General features: G+C 38.1%; 2 protein-coding genes across 3 annotated transcripts in view; both read left to right on the top strand.

The window, feature by feature from the left end:
- The window catches only part of srp68 (signal recognition particle 68), a 110,871-nt gene extending 101,848 nt beyond the window's left edge, over positions 1 to 9,023 (top strand). The window contains exons 12-17 of one of the 2 annotated variants that reach the window (XR_014031193.1): positions 4,450 to 4,544; positions 4,812 to 4,941; positions 7,125 to 7,200; positions 7,349 to 7,401; positions 7,911 to 8,475; positions 8,867 to 9,023. Coding sequence is in view for 1 of the 2 variants with exons in the window: in XM_081380286.1 (XP_081236412.1) it covers positions 4,450 to 4,544; positions 4,812 to 4,941; positions 7,125 to 7,200; positions 7,349 to 7,401; positions 7,911 to 8,138 (582 nt within the window). In the remaining variant the exon portion in view is untranslated. Of the gene's footprint in view, positions 1 to 4,449; positions 4,545 to 4,811; positions 4,942 to 7,124; positions 7,201 to 7,348; positions 7,402 to 7,910 lie in introns of both variants that reach the window. The other variant, XM_081380286.1, reaches the window with a different exon arrangement.
- A 2,117-nt stretch (positions 9,024 to 11,140) lies between these two features.
- Positions 11,141 to 17,307, top strand: part of evpla (envoplakin a) — a 68,604-nt gene continuing 62,437 nt past the window's right edge. The window contains exons 1-4 of the mRNA XM_081380285.1: positions 11,141 to 11,309; positions 13,944 to 14,043; positions 14,139 to 14,293; positions 14,481 to 14,604. Of these exons, the coding sequence (XP_081236411.1) occupies positions 11,260 to 11,309; positions 13,944 to 14,043; positions 14,139 to 14,293; positions 14,481 to 14,604 (429 nt within the window). The 5' untranslated portion in view covers positions 11,141 to 11,259. The remainder of the gene's footprint in view (positions 11,310 to 13,943; positions 14,044 to 14,138; positions 14,294 to 14,480; positions 14,605 to 17,307) is intronic.

The raw sequence follows: 17,307 nt of genomic DNA, 5'->3' as shown, positions 1-17,307 counted from the left end.
GAAATCAGCTGCCTGAGGATTTTCTAATGCGTCACACTATGTGCTGTGAGCAACAAAGCGAATCTCCAGGTGCTCTCATGAACCAGACTGCAAAACTTATGTGCACCCCTGGTAATAACAGAATGTTATGCATAATTGCATGCAACTACCTCAAAATCAAACCCTAAGTACATGTTGTTAATATTACTCAGTAGTTAATTGCATAATTACGCTGTAACAAGGATACCTTAAAGGGCCCCTATTATGCTATTTTAAAGTTTCCTAATGTTGTTTTGGAGTCTCCTACAACAGGTGTACATGCATCAAAGGTCAAAAAACGGTTACATTTGCACATCACCAGATTTTCAATGATTCTCAAACGACTCGTCAAATGAATCAATCTCTCTAAATCCCTCCTTTCCACGAGCTACTCTGCTCTGATTGGCCAGACAGCTCTGTTGTGATTGGTTTACCGTGTACAGCGTGTCGAAAACAAAAACTCCCATTGCTATAACAACGTCAGCTCTGCGTGTCCTGGTCCTGAGGCTTCCTACACTGTAAACTAAACACAGTACCAAACAATGACGTCGTTTTTACCATATCAATGCGAGCGTGAGTCCGATGATGAAACATTCATTGGAAGAACTAGTTATTCAACCCGAACCTCCATCGCAAGGACAACTCTTATCAATGACTCAGAGTTGACTCTTACGTTTGAAAGACAATAACTTTATATACGGTGCACTTTCAGATTTAAAACTTTGCAGGATGTTTTCATTCACTTAGAGCTATGTTACACACTACATGAGAGGTCATTTTCAAAAATCCATAATAGGGGCCCTTTAAAAATAGTGTAACCAAACATTTTTACTTAATTTAACATTGATGGACAATTTATCTCTGTATATCGGACGAACAAAGTCACTTGACTGAAACGAAAGAATAGTTACACTGTGAAAAACATGTAGACATTCTAAACTTTGAAAGAAACTGATATAATCTGTGTTTTAAAATAAGGTATCAAAGGAAAAAAAATGCAGAACCACGAATCTGTTGGTAATGAAGGAAATGTAATCAAAAACATTGCTTTGTGTAGTGTACAAGCTCATCTGTCATAAATGCGTCCTGGAATGCAGTGAATGGCCGCCAACTCACTTCCCACTCATCTAACAGGTGATCGTTCTGGGACATGTTGTGAAAAAAGCACAGGAAAACAACTGCTTCAAACTTTGCTGTGTTGTACCAAAACACCCAGATTACAGCCGAAGCTGAACTGTTAATTGCTTTAATTTCCTTCCTTTCCTGCTCGCTCATAAGCAACATAACATGGGTTTATTCAGTAATACTCGTGCGCCACACTCAATGAAATAAGAGGGGAGTGTCACACCAAGTGGTCACAGAAGACGCATTTAAAACCATGTTAATATCAGGTGGAAATGGTCATGCATATAGGCTAACCACTTTTGATCAGATCGCTGTAAAAATGTAAAGAGTAATTAAAGGGGGGGTGAAATGCTCATTTTCACTCAATCTCCTGTTAATCTTGAGTACCTATAGAGTAGTATTGCATCCTTCATATCTCCAAAAAGTCTTTTAGTTTTATTATATTTATAAGAGAAAATAGGCTGTACCGAGTCTTTCCGGAAAAAAACGAGCGTCTGGAGGCAGGCCGTGTGGGCGAAGCCAGAGCCATAGAGAGAATCTGTCGATCTGGGCTTTGTTTATAAAACATTCATCGTCGAAATGCAGGGAACAAACAGTCTACACAACTCGTTTCTTCATCCACTGTTCCTAACGCTGGGTTCTTTGGTAAGCTTTCCCTCACCAAAAACACTTTGGAGACACTATGCAGCGCTGCCGATGATTTCCTGTTGAAGCGCGTTGAGGTGCGCGGTCGCGCTTTTCCGGGAGAAATGCTCATATAAGGAGTTCCACTCTGGTCTACGTCATTAGATCCACGGTCAAAAAAAAAAACAGCCGAAACTTGTACCAACCCGGAAGTAAGATTTTCGGCACAGAAATCCTCCGTTATTCTTCCAAAATATTTTTAAAAAACTTTGGCCATGTTAAGCATGAGAATCCATCTCTTTAACACTGTAAACAACTCTGAATACATGAAACACCATTGTACCCCCCCTTTAATGATGGGCTGTTGAATTATTAGAAAAATGAGATGGTAATGCAAAGCGTAGTGACTGTTACACTTACACCTCGGTGTGCATTGTTGTCTAGTATAAGCAGAATAATTGACTCCAGGCCATTATTACGGTTACCACACCAAGACAATGTTCAAATGTTTAAAATGCTCTTGCAAGATTTTTCTTGGGTCTGGTCTTTGGTGGTGGCCTATTGATTCATGAAATAAAAATAATCACTGTCGGGACAGATCATAAAACAGTGCTTGGAACTATTTTAGATTTAAAAATCTGAATTTACATGTAAAAAGTTTCTGAGTGACTAATCTGAGAAGTTAGTAATAAAATGAACAACAAACACATTACATAGAAAAAGTGTCAGGTCTATATTTTGCATTTACTCTTCAAGACTTAATGCACACAACATCGGTACTGCAGAATGACCGTTATCACATTAAATAAACAAACCATCTTGTGTATAACTTATGCATTCTTTATGCATTTTATCCCATGCCTCCGTTGCTAATTCCAAGATATAATTTTAGAGCTTTTAACAAAGGCTTGAGCCATTGGTATCCAGACAAATGCAGTTATTAGAGAGAGAGATTTAGCACGTGAATGATCCGAGTCTGTGCAACTCTCAACAGGGATTGGCAGCCGCGTTTTCTACTAATTGAATCTATAAGTTGAACTGCTTCAAAAACATCAATGTTATTACCTTGCTACTGAGAAATGTCATGTAGCTTTTAGGGATGTGCAAGACTAGTCAACTAAATGGTACAGCTGCTATTAGTCAACACTGAAAACAATAGTCAATTACACAGAAGAAAATACGCAAGATTTTATCGTTCAAATTACTGTCGTTTTAATGTTATGGTGAAGAGCAGGGCGCAAGCCGTGGGAACAGAGTGAAGCCAGTGGCGCGAGTGTTAATGAACCAGTCTGGAGTCTCAGGAGCTCTGAAGGATAAGAGGAGGAGTGATGACAGTGGAAGACGAGAGAAGACCAGGCCTGGGACATTTACATTGCGTTTTGTCTATGTATGGGCGTCAGTCGGCTATGAAGCACCTGTTTACTTTAGTTTTATTTATTTTAAAACTTCCGTTTACCGTTCACCGGTTCCCCATTCTTCACAGCGCCTTGAACTTAGTTACATTTATATTTAAAAGCATTTTAAATTGCATATTAAAGGTATTATTTTTCCAAGAGTTTTATTTTAGATGTAGGGCCTACTCACGGAGAGCACAGAAATGATCGCTCAAAAGACAAATGAGGTGCGTGAGTATTTTGAATTAAAAATAAAGTGGAAAAGTTCTATGTAAGCTGTGTCATGTTTAACTGGCATAATATTATGAGAGCCATGTGTAATTCAGCACATCCACGTAGGTGATAGCCGAAGCAAGCAAATGTCCATCGCGTATTCACTTCAACTCCGAAAAAATAACTGCGCTTCAGAATCAGCTTTGTTCACCAAGTGTGCGCCATTTAGCACGGGATTTGACTGTTTGATTCATAGATTGTTTCAAATGGATCTTATATACACAAGTCTTTAGAGGGGTTCTTACTTTTAGACTTGTCGGTTACAAAACTTCTGTTTAAATGACTGTTTTAAAATTAGTCTATGTGCACACTCCTAGTAGCTTTTCAGTTGCAAAACTGAAATCATTTGGCGAAGTGATGGAACTGTAATGCGACCGCTGCACGTTTCCTGTAAATGGAATTAACTCAGTGGGCCTTATTTTAATGATCCAAGCAAGTGCATGGTCTTAAGTGCACAGCTCAAGTGCACTTAGGGCGTGTCCGAATCCACTTTTGCTGGTTTAATGACAGGAAAAATGGTCGACGCACCCGGCTCATGTTCTATCAGGGTTGTCCCTATTCTCTTAATGAGTAATGGGTGTGTTTTGGGCATAACGTGCAATAAACCAATCAGTCTCATCTCCCATTGCCTTTAAAAGCCAGTTGCTCTCGCACCATGGCAGATTCGCTATTTACATGGCGGATTTTGCAAGCGGAAAGACTGAACGCTTCTCCAGAGAGGAAATTGATCTGCTCGTGTGCGAGGTTAAATAATAATAATAATAATAATAATATTTTACATTGTAATCTTTTATTTTTAACATTTGGCATGTCTGTGTGCTGCTGCGCGTTGTGGACCTGCCTATAGGCACATATTACTAATGCACCCTTTAAATAACAAAGAAAATACTGCGCCATTGACTTTAGACCAGGTTTTTGTTGGTCAATGGCGCAGTTTATTTCAGTTGCCTCAAAATGGCAACGCATCAAACAATTCTCATTTCTTTTCTTTTTATACTTCTACTTTCATTTCCAGAGTCTTGCTGAGCTGTCATCACTGCAGGGTCTAGAGGAAGATCACACCTTTCAGAAAGAAGTGGCACTCAAGACTCTGGTCTACAAGGCTTACAGGTGAGTTTATTGCAGTCTCTTATTGATTTAAATCTACAAGACTGCTTACATGTATGGTCCTGTTTCCACCTGTTATTAAGATGCATTTTCGGTCTTCCGATCACAAGAGGTCCGTTCTAATTTCAGGTGCAAACGGGGTTTAGAATGTTTTAAAACATCTTAATTCCAGAGACCGGGCCTATGTGTGCTTGCATACATGTTCTGTCATTTAGATATTGTTTTTCTCTGTTCGAAGTTTTGAAATGTTTGTCGTTGCACTCTGGACAGGTGTTTCTATATAGCTCAGTCCTATGTTCTGGTGAAGAAATGGAGTGAAGCTCTGGTTCTGTATGAAAGGGTTCTGAAATATACCAGAGAGGTCCAGTCCAAAGCCAAGAGCCTCAATAACAGCCTTAAGGTACCAAACACCACACATTACTTCCTTTACAAAATTGTGATGGTATCGGATTATATACAGTAGTGGTCAAAATTGATGTCCGGCATTTTCGTTGTTGTCATAATTGTGGTGTGGACTCAGCTATTGTGTTAAGAGTTAAAACGATTTTTAAAACTTTATAGTCATAGTTGTCTGTCTTGATGTGAGTTAACCTTTAGTAAATGTTAAATAGCGTATATTGTTTCCAATGCGGTTATGCTGCTGTCAGCAGGGGGGTGCTGCAGTTCCCACGGCCTTGATTATTGACAGTTCAAATCAGAACATTTAGTACTAGAATTAAGAATTACAACAAAAAGGTAAAAAAGTTTAAATAAAGTTCCAGTTTTTCACTGTTTTAAGTAAAACAATGAGAATATTTATGTACCAATACAAGTAGAATCAATTTGTACTTTTTACTAGGGCTGGACCCGAATATTTGAATAATCGTTTGGTGGGTTGGTATTCGATTTGAAAATTTGACATTTGAATATTTTTTATTTTTAAAAAAAAAAATTTGCACACCTGGGATCCCCCGTGAAACGGTTCTCATTCGCGCTTGAATAAGGCCGGCGACTCACTGGCTGCGTGGCGTGTCCGTTTTTATTTCGGCTCCCATGTTAACAGGTTGGAGTTTGCACACTGCCTGCGTGAAACATGCGTCTTAGGCGCGGCTCAAGCCACGCGGAAAATTTGTGCATGCTAGAAATAGAACCGACGCCTAAGTGTTCCAGAAATGGGAGTGTTCTCTGGCTAGAGCGCAGAACAGCGGAGTTTGTATGGACCGAAGTGCATGCCTGAGCTTGTGTTTTGGGTTAAGCTGCGTTGCTTTGACATTGTGTAAAATAGAATAATAGAAACAAAATGTATTAGCCTTTTTACCCGTTATTATCAATCTAAATTAATCTAGTTTTTTATTTAACTTAATTTCGTTTTTCTTTATTTAAACTTCGTTTTTTTTCTTTATTTAAATTTCGTTTTTCTTTATTTAAATTTCGTTTTTTTTTTTTTTTATCTACCCTTTACTGTGTCAGTAATTAATTTGTTAGTCAGAAAAATATTAGACTACCTTAAAAGTATTGCTTAAGTTAACAGACCTGTGTGTGTGCGTTTTATATCACTAGTGCAGTGTCCGTTTTCTGAGAATATAAGCCTTGCCCGCGTGAGGCGCGCCGCTTCCCGCTCGCGCTGTTCTGTAGTTTACTAAAAGTTTAAATTCTGAATGTGTCGCGTCTCGCGTGTCCATCTATATTGCACCAAATGTGACACTGTACTCCCGTGTGAAGTCGATTGGATGAACGGTTCTCGAAATAATAATAATGCAAACGGACAGACAGACACAGAGATTCCTGCCTTTATTAGAGAGAAGAATATGTTCAGCCCCCTCTCTCCAAAGCTTCGAATATTCGATGTTTATTACTAGCGAAGCTTCGAAGCTCAAAAAATGGTATTCGGACCAGCCCTACTTTTTACTAAAGAGTTTAAATTAAAAAAAAGTTTTTAATTGGTTAATTTAAATGGATAGTTTAAAGGGATAGTTCACTCAAAAATGAAAATTCTGTCATCATTTACTCACCCTCATGTTGTTCCAAACCTGTATGAGTTTCTTTGTTCTGCTGAACACAAAGGAAGATATTTGGAAGAATGTTTGTAATCAACAGATCTCGGTCCCCATTGACTTCCATAGTTGGAAAAATATATACTATGGTAGTCAATGGGGACCGAGATCTGTTTGGTTCAAACATTCTTCCAAATATCTTCCTTTGTGTTCAGCAGAACAAAGAAACTCATACAGGTTTGGAACAACTTGAGGGTGAGTAAACGATGATAGGATTTTAATTTTTTGGGTGAACTATCCCTTTAATTCACAAAAAAAGGACTCAAACTTACCAACTTATTACATAACTGTTTTTGCTACAGAAGTCTTAATCTGAGATTATATTATAAACATTTGATATGTCTGCCAGACCTTTTTCCATACTACTTCTGGTACGTTTTAGTTGTGTACAATTTAGTTGTGTTTAGTCTGTCAGTATTTTAAGCCAAAGTTTTACTTTCAGCTTTGCAATTCTACTAGGTCAAATAGATTGTGAAATTCAATGTGCTCTACTAGATAAATGTTTTTGCACTCAGTTTAGCCCACATGCTGTTCCATTCCTTCCTCTCAGAATCTCCCTGATGTCCAGGAGTTGATAGCTGAGGTCAATGCTGAGAAGTACTCCCTTCAAGCCGCAGCCATCTTAGGTGTGTAAACATGGCCGCAGCTATTTCCATTCCACACCAGTCACTTTATTGACCTTCCGCCCTCATCCACAAATTCCGACACAGTGGCCATGTGTCTTGAAAGCTTCATTAGCTGCAACTGACTGTGACATTTGTATTTTTGTTTTAGACACAGATGATGTTGCTGAGGTGCCCCCACCACAGCAGATTAAAGATTCCACGGTAAGCAGAGGACAAATGGAAAGACTTCATCAATTTTTTTTCTAAACTATTTTTTCAGTTTTTACCGTTATATTGGCCATTATTAGTTTGCCCTAGATTCATTAAAATATTCAAAACTGTTTTATTAACCTTTTAAAAATATTTTCTAATTGCTATTCACAAGCTCAAGTTCATGTCTATTTTATAGTTTTAGTCAAGGTATTCTGATTTGTAACTGCTCTCCAGGTACACATAAGTGTTGAGGGGGGAGGAGTAGAAGAACAGTGGAATGTTGCTGGGTGTGTGTGTGTCAGGTTCATGATGTCCTCTGGTAGGGATGGGCCCTGGGCTTGTTTAAAGGAATAGTTCTTAGATGAGATGAGAATATAACTCTCCTTCAAATTCTTTATACAACTCTTTCTAGTTCATAGTGACCACATCTGTCAGGGTGTTTTTTTTTTTTGTTTAATGTTTAACAAGCACATTCTTTGTCTTTGAATTCAAGATCTGTGTTTCTGGTTTATCTACAGCCCCTGTCTGATCGATTGGATAATTTCCGGCTAGACCCCACCCTCCTGAGCAAGCAGCCCAATCTGGTGCAGTTCCCTCCAGACTTCCAGCCCATTCCATGCAAGCCTCTCTTCTTTGACCTAGCTCTCAACCATGTGGCTTTACCACCTCTTGATGACAAGGTTGAGCAGAAGGGCAAGGGTGGCATCACTGGCTACTTCAAAGGCTTCTTTGGCTTTGGGAGCTAAATCTAGTCCCAGGTTTTGGTTTGGCTTGTTTGGCTGTATTTGTAGTCATTTGAAAACAGATCTCTCTTCAAGACCGAGAGTTATGGATCCTTATTCTGTCAAACAATTTTCCCCAAAACACGCCTTTATAGATTTAAGAGTATAGATGTAAGTGCAGCCTGTTTGGTAGTAAATTCATATTGACTGAATTGGAGGTGATTTATAAAGAGTGATTATTAAGAGTTTATGCAAAGTTTTCGTTTTGCAAGAAGGGTGTTATATAAATCCTGCCAAGTGTCAGCGTTAATGCTTGGTATCACTACACCCTGTTTAATCCAGAGTAAAACGTTTGTTGGGTGTATCTTTTTTTTTTTTTTTTTTTTTTTTTTTTAAATCAAACTCTTGAACTAAGATGCCTTTGTTTGCCTAGACCTCATCTCAATCTGCCCAGCACATTATATAAAAGTGGGCTTATTTCACTCAAGAAGTCTACACTTTAACACTGTCTGTGTAGATACCATGAAGGATTTTGATCTCTGCAAATAGCGTCATCTTTGCATGTACCTTAGAAATATATGCTGGTGCAATTTTGTTTAAAAAGTCATAACTTATGTTTAAACTATCATCTTAAAACAAAGCCATTGAGAGAAAGGAAAAGGTTTGTTAGTGCTTTACATGTTTTTTGTTGTTGTTGTTGTTGTTGTTTTTGTTTTTTTGCTATATTTTAACTAATTTCTTTTAACTTGCAGATGAGTTGCTATTTTTTTTTTTTTCTTGTTTCATCAGAGATCTCACCATTATAATGACAGACTGTTCAAATGGATCGGATATGCTAAATTATAAAACTGAGTGATTTTTAGTTTGAAGTCTCCTGATTTAAAAATAAAAAAAAAACTTTTCTGGTCATCACTGCATGTGCCATGTTTTTGAACTGGGTCAAATATTGGAGGTTCTGTCGTCTTGTTTCTATACATGCAGATCAGGTTTGTAAACATACCAAAAGCGTCAAACGCCACTAGTCCATTTAGTTTGTCTGCACTAGACTTTATCTATAGGTAGAAATTGACTAAAGAAGTCTCGAGTAGATCTTTATCACAGCTCTTGACAGCTTTCTGTTGTCGTTTGGTCATCTTTACATTCCTGAGCACATGTACATCATTCCAGGCAGGATGCATTTCTGGCCTGAGGAATCTCACATAAGGGAGTTTGAAGTTTAAAAGGCTTACTTTCTCATATTTGGTTGTAGCATGGATTTTATTATATTTGGTAATGGGTTAATCTGTTTAGGTTATTGGGCATTTAAGTGCGTATATCATAAAAAAATTACACTGAAATCTGAAAGCCCTTAATTCAGTTCAATTTGATACCACCAAGATGCATAAAATCACATGCAAGACATTTTACAAGACATTTATCAGCAAGATTTACCCCGTCAACCCATTAAGTTTCTATCAACAATTGTTTGGTTTCTTTTGTATAAAGACAGGCATCTAATTATCAGCCCAAAATAAGATATCCGTTGGTGTATGTGAGGAAGCACCACACCCCAATGTGAATTATCCTCCTTCAATCCCAGCCACTCCTTACCTGTTCTGTTGAAGCTTTTGTTTTTTTGTTTTTCTACGTATCAAGCTGCATGGAACATCACTCATGATTGTGATGGTGTGCGAGGACTATCAGTACATATTTTTTTTTATAGAGTCCTCTGATAGTTTTTTATTTAACACATTTAGGGCCATATTTAACAGCTTGCGCAATTTATGGTGCTCTCACGCTAATTTGCTGTATGTTTTTAATACATATTGAATGCATTTTTTTTTCTGGCTTTCCAGACAATGGGAAGAACTGGCTAGTTTATTTGTCAATTTAAGCAGTGTGACATGCTTTATTTAATCTCAAACTTCTCCAAACATTTACATAAAAACTTATGATTTTGTTGAATGTGTCATTGCTGGGCTATTTAAGTAAATTGTTGTTTTTTTTGTTGTTTTTTTAAATAAGAGAGACTGAGGTGGGTGACTGAAAAAAACTATTTATTGTAATAGTTATTCTAGTTTCTGGTATATATTTATTCTAACTTGTTTGTTTTAGAATAAAATATTTGTTAAAAATTGTAAAAAATTTAATTTCCTGTTTTTTACATTTTCTAATTAAAATGCTAAAAATGAAGTAGGTTGGAATTTAGGAAAAATTAGTGAGGGGATGTAAATTTGATTAACAATTAAAGTATCTAATGAAAGTATCTAAATAAATTTAACTGACGTCCATATGTTCATTAGTTACAACCCACCCCAAGTACAATTGACATTTTTGTCACAATACACTTTTTTGGGGTTAAGTTGTACATTTAAAAAAAAAATCAAAAATCAGTAGTTTGTACCTGATAAATGGGTAAATGGCAAAAAAAAATAATAATAATAATAAACTGGGTAAGGATGGTAGAGAGAGGGAGTGACTCCGGGTCAAGACATTAGGCCTGAATCTCTGGCACACCCTACCATGTGACGGTGCATGTTAGAAATGTGGGCTAACTACCACAGCCCTGCTGAGAGAAAGTGACCCAACAACATTCCACACCATCTTACATTCACAGATACTACACATTTAACAAGCAGAGTCATTAAAGGAACACTGTGCTGAAAATGATTTAAATGAACTATTGGTTCGTTACTGTTAATAAAAGGAATTCTTCAAAAGTGCATTGGGACAATTTTAATACACCAAATATTAAATCACCTGAAATCAGACATGATTAGAGTGAATAGAACCAAATTTTGGGCTTATTGTTAATATCATGACTTTTGTGTGTATATACAGACACATTTAATTACTATCAATTAAAAAAAAAAAAAGGTGAGATGAATGACAGAGATGTGTGTGTGTCGTTGAAAAATGGGAAGGTGAAACTGGTCTGCCCGGTCCTGCAAAAGGAGGTGGCCTGGGTGTCGCCCAACACCTGTTTCTCAGGGCGGAGTGGAGACAGAAGAACAGCTTTACTTCACCACTCTGTGACAGTTCTAGAGAGGCAGAAAGTGTGTTCAGATAAGTTTGTGGGGCTAAAGGAAAAACGGAAGTAGGACAGATTCACAAACACACACCAGCAACAGAGAAGGTGAACCTCACCTCACTAAAAACGTGTAGGATGTTCAAGAAGAAAGAAAACACGGTGAAAGATGATTCCAAGACAAGCCAGTGAGTGGTGTTGGTTATTTTATACTCTTGGTTCTGTTCTGTTTTGTGTTCAGGCAGGTCTGAGATCAGTTTGAGATAGACTCAGGTAACCAGAGCCCAGAAAGTGAAGGTCTAAAGGTGGTTAATTCTTAATTCCTGAGAACTTTCGATCTGAAATCTGTCATGTTTCACCTTAACAATCAAAAAATGCTCTAGTTTTTTTTTTTTTTTTTTTTTTTTTGCTGGGTCTACAACCATCAATATATAAATGTATATCAATATATTTGGTCATATTTTATTCTCATTTTAAATTGTACACCTCCATTCCAATTAGAAGTGAAAATCAGCAATATCATTAGTTTGTATAGGTTTACTAATAGAAGGAAATGGAAACATTTCACAAAGGATACCTAGTTCTGTGGGCCCTTATGATGACTGTTTTGGTAATAATATAACCTCTGCTTTGTAAACACAAGTTGGAATTATTATGGTCTGTTGAAAATATACTACAGTGGTTAAAAATCAGTTTATTAAAATTGGCTCTGCTAAGTAAAAAATGTATTTGTCTATGTATGATGGAAAATGTATTTATTTACATGTATTTATTTATACTACAAATTCAAGAAAATGTAATACATAATACAATATTATGTACATAATACAATGTTTTCTATATTAAACTGACATTTAAAATTGACATTATAGATGTACCAGCAATGTAATTAAAAAGTACACCTATATACTGCATGTCAGAATGGTAGCCATCCTTTTAAGAACCTGCAAGCATGTTCTTAGATCTCAGAATTGATGTCTCACTCCCATCTGAACACACCACTAGTCTAATCTGATTAATGCATGTGTAATGAAGATACAACTGAACAGGACAATACAGATGTTAGCATGAAGTTACTCAGGTATGTGAAAATTTTCAAAAACCAGGACCATCGAATAAAAGTAAATCTGGAAGATGTTTTTATAGAAACAGTGAAAGGAGTGTCCTTGCTCCCAAAGCTCAGTTCCTGTAAGGGCTGACGTACTTGTTCCTTCACTAGGCTGCTGGGTGTTGGTCCATTGTTTCATCATGGTAATGCAAACACGACATTTCAAAAACAAACACAATATAATTCAAGTAAAACATTTTAAAAGGCAAAAAGAAATTGAGTTTTTTCTTTTTCTTTACTTTGTATTCTGTGGTTTTACTAGATGTTGGTAGAAGTGGTAGGGACTGTGGGGTATTTTAGGTGGAATAAGAATGAGTTTAGAACAAAAACTAGACATTAGAACCTTTCAGGAAATCAAAACATTATTTACCTTGTGTGTTATGAGTTTCATTTCCCAAAGTCACTGACTTGGTGAAATCAAACTCTTTAAGATCTGCTACAGTATTAATGAATCTACTACAGTATTACAGCATTGTCGTCCTGTGTGTTGGTTTAAAACATCCACAGAATCAAGTGAGGAAATTTAAAAGGAAACCCACTATTAGTCACAAATATTTTGGCCTTCATGGACATGGTCTCTGTCTTAGAAGCTTGTCCAAAAATGGCTGTATCGGCAGTTGAAGATATGTTGAGATAACAGGTGTGTGAAGGGTGATGGAACTCTCTGGACTTGCATGGCATGATGGGGAAGAGATATAATGATATAATCTTTGAATCTCTTGCAATCTTCTCAGCACAATATTTAACAGCACATGGTGAGGCATTAATGTCACATGTTTTATCTGTTTGACAGTTATTTTTCATTCAGAAGAGTGTCACAGACAGCAAAAACATAAAATTTGTTTTCACTAATCTGCATAAGATAAATAATATTTTGTTTCATAATATAACAAAGCAGCTTAAATGACTGGATATAACCAATATCCACCAACTAAGGCCAGTCTTTTGTTTAAATAAACTGGGATGACCAATGAGGATTTCAAAGGAATCCCACAGAGGTCCCATTAATAGGAACATGTTTTTAAAATGTGCCTCTACCCTGTGAGTTCTCAAATTCATTCTTGTTTTTTCAAGAAGGCAAAATAATAACATAAAAAGAAGTGCATACTTCTCAGAGACACTAAATTGTAGAGTTCTAATGCAGGGGATTTCAAGACCGAGATACCGCACCCAGATTCTCACCCCATTCAGGGATTCCCTATATAAAAAGCTTAATTTTATCTGTAATACTTTATAATTAACATTCATTAGAAACATTTACATTAGGGAGGACCACAGCCCTGCAGAGTTTAGTTCCAACCCTGCTCCAACACATACTTGTAGTTTTCAAATAAGCTTGAAGGACTTGATTAGCTAGATCAGTTTTGTTAATTTAGAGTTGAAACTAGTTTTGCACCTCTGGTTTACATCCTTACATTATATTAGTTCATAGTTATAAATGTATTTAAATTGTATTATGTAATATATGTAATCTCTATGGACCCCCTCAGGTACACTTGGCACATGGATCCCCGGTCAAGTGAAGATTCTTATACCTCACTTTTGCCTGAAACAATTCTTCTGACTAACAGGCTTAATTTACAGTAAATCTTATTGATATGTCTGATTATCCTGTGTGCTTTGATGCTCTACACATATTTCCTTGTGTAGACATGACCACTTTGACCATCCAATATAGCACATAGAATCCTAACTTTTAATTCTGATCTGACAGATCTCAGGTGAGTAACCTGGCCTTGCTGATTGCACGTATGCAGAAGAATGCAGACACCGTTGAGAAAGATGTACTGCGTGCAGAAGAGCTGCTGCTCATTGTAAGAAAACATTTTCTATTTCATTATGCACATGTATATGTTAGTAGTTCTAAATGGAAAACATAAAAGCATTCCACCCACTTCTATTTGCTCAGGATGCTGGCAATGAGAAAAATAATAAGAGATTACAATATCAGAAGGAAACAGCAGATCTTTTGGGCCGGGCTGAGGGTCTCCTAAAGGATCTATTCTTGGATATGGACAAAGCCAAGAAAATGAAACACCCTCAGGCAGGAGAAATAGAGAATGAGTGAGTGACACTAAAAGCATCCTTCACACCCTGTTCATGACTCAGTCTGTTGCTCTGTAAGATTGAAACTAAGTTTGCACTTACACATATTAGTAATGAGATAGAACATACACATGTTCTATCTCATTTTTATGGTTATATTGAAAACTAACAGTATTTGTGTTTTTCTATTTTTTCCACTAATTAGTGTTAGTCGCCTTCATGAACGTTGGCTGAAAGACTGTTCCCTTTACCGAGAGCTGTATGAGCCATTGAACGAGGTGGAACTACAGCCAAGAATTAACTGGGCTCTGGTACTTAACCAAAAACAGGTCAGAAAACACATGAATACGCACACAAAGAGAATGAGAGACAGAGAGAAACTAATCTAAGAACAAACTAATTATTTTCTTTTGTACTTACAATCAAAAGTAATTGTCATATTAACACACAATATTAAGACATTGTAAGAGGTACTGTAGATAAAAGTTAAATGACAGAATTGCTATCATCAGCAGATTCTCGTTTAATTTGGCACTTCTACTGGACCCAAAACGATTGCAATAAATAGGGGGGGTCTACTGACAGTTGACACAATTGTAACACTTGGTCACATCATGCGTCAATCAGATTGCGATACTATTGAGATTGCACAATCGTGTCACGTATGCTCTCCATCTGCCCATCTTCAACAGTCCAGTCATCTAGTCAAAGATTGCATTTCCCAGCATCCCTCTTGTTTATCACCTACACTTCCTTGGTCATCACCCACACCTATTTCCCATCAGCACTCCAATCTGTACCAGGATGAGAGCGTACACCTCACAGTTACTCTTTGTCTGGTCCCAACTACGGACAACAGACTACTTACCAGCTCTACTTACCTTTTGGATCTCCCTGTGATACTCCAGCGACCTCCTAGTGATTCTCCAGCAATCTCCCTGTAAGCTGGAGAGCTACACCGTAAGCTACACTCTGAAGACCATCTTCTGGAGTGGGTTGGATGATAATTTCTTCCAATAGTTACATCACAGTAGGCGAAGAGGTAGCCTCCCAAGTCTACTCCATTCCTCAGTCGTAGCCTCCCAAGCCTACTCCATTCCTCCTGGTGTCTTCATCTCAGAGACATCATCTGTGTAGCATGCCCCCAGAACAAGGATGAGACTTTTACTGATGGTTTTATAATAATAATAATAATAATTCGTTACATTTATATAGCGCTTTTCTAGGTACTCAAAGTGCTTTACATGGAAGGGGGGAATCTCCTCAACCACCACCAATGTGCAGCATCCACCAGGATGATGCGACGGCCAGCCATATTGCGCCAGAACGCCCACCACACACCAGATTACTGGTGGAGAGGAGACAGTGATGAAGCCAATCGGTATATGGGGATGATTAGGAGGCCATGATGGACAGAGGCCAAGGGGCAAATTTGGCCAGGATGCCGGGGTTACACCCCTACTCTTTTTCGAAGGACATCCATGGGATTTTTAATGACCACAGAGAGTCAGGACCTCGGTTTAACGTCTCATCCGAAGGACGGTGCTCTTTGACAGTATAGTGTCCCCATCACTACACTGGGGCGTTAGGACCCACACAGACCACAGGGTGAGCGCCCCCTACTGGCCTCACTAACACCTCTTCCTCATTTATGATGTTTAATCCTTTATGAACCTTAATCCATTCACCATATCACCAACGTTAGAGCTGAAATGTATACAAAACATGTATCTGATCAGCTAGCATTGTTCACATTCACATGGTGTCTTACATTTGTGCAAAAACAAACATATTAACAGACAAAATGCTCATATCTCAACTGATTTAATTAACACACCTTTTGCCTCTTCGGAGGGGCTTCGAAGTATGAAATTCGACGTTTACTAGGTCTCCGTGTCAAAGTTATTGCCGTATTTAGGATAACAAGCTATATGCTATAAACTGTGCTAGCTTGTGAGCGCGCATTCAAAAAGAAAACAAAAGCACGTAGCTTAAGACCGGAAGTCAACCATTTCAATACAAAACATTTCAAAATAAAAGACAATCACCTTTTCTGTAACAAAATATACTTATGGTTATTTACAATCTGCCTTGGAAGTCCTCTCTGGTCCTTCTCCATCCTTCCTCGCACCTACCACTGAGCCAGAGCCAATGATTGCAGCAGAACCCAAATCAAGACAACCCCTTACCCAACTCACCACAGTCACAGAGCCAGGGTCGACAGTAGACCCAGAACCTGAGCCAGTGCCCACCCTGAGTCAACAGCCAGAGCCAGCGCCCGCCAAGGACCTGCCACGGATGGAGAATGTCTCCCAGAGCCAGAAGCCCTACTCATACCTGAGCCAGTCGTTGTGTCTGATCAGCTGTGAGAGCCGGTACCCATGGCCATCCCAGTAGGGATTTTAGTGGAATTTTAAGGTGTGGAAATGGATTTTATCCATGCCAACCAGCACGGTCAATATAATGGATGCCCGGGTTCCCTCCTATTCCCAAGCCAAGTCTACTTCAACACTGCTGTTGCTATCCAGCCCCAAGGCTCCTGTGTCTCCGCTGGTCCCGCCCAGCCCCAAGTCTGCTGCATCTTCGATGGTCCCACCCAGCATCCCTCTCCCATCTCCTCTACCAAATCTAGCCAGTAACCACGCTGTATGTAAATTCAATAGAGTTCACTTCACAAAAGCTAAAAAAAAAAAAAAACAATGTTATGTGCTGCCTTTTGTTTATCATCAGCCCTAAATAAAAGATCATAATGGGAGAAATAGCTAAATAAGCACTGGTGAGAAAAAATATATTACTCGTGAAGATTTTAATGAAGATAAATGTGGGATGCCATGCTGAACATTCAATTTCATTTGCGCCAGTTTGCACTCCTCTCCGATACACTGATACACTGGCTCTTCGAAGTAGGACTGTGGAATTTGGTTACCAGAAGCAGATGTAACATGCTTTCACACTTTTATTTTTGTCATTTTGGGAGGCTTTGACATCCAGATCCCATTTAATTTAGCTGAGTCACATCTAGAATATGTCTT

This window comes from Scardinius erythrophthalmus, assembly GCF_964197995.2.
Source record: "Scardinius erythrophthalmus genome assembly, chromosome: 12".
NCBI classification, from domain to species: Eukaryota; Metazoa; Chordata; class Actinopteri; order Cypriniformes; family Leuciscidae; genus Scardinius; species Scardinius erythrophthalmus.
The sequence above is the reverse complement of the archived record's forward strand: the minus strand, read 5'-3'. Positions and strand labels throughout refer to the sequence as shown.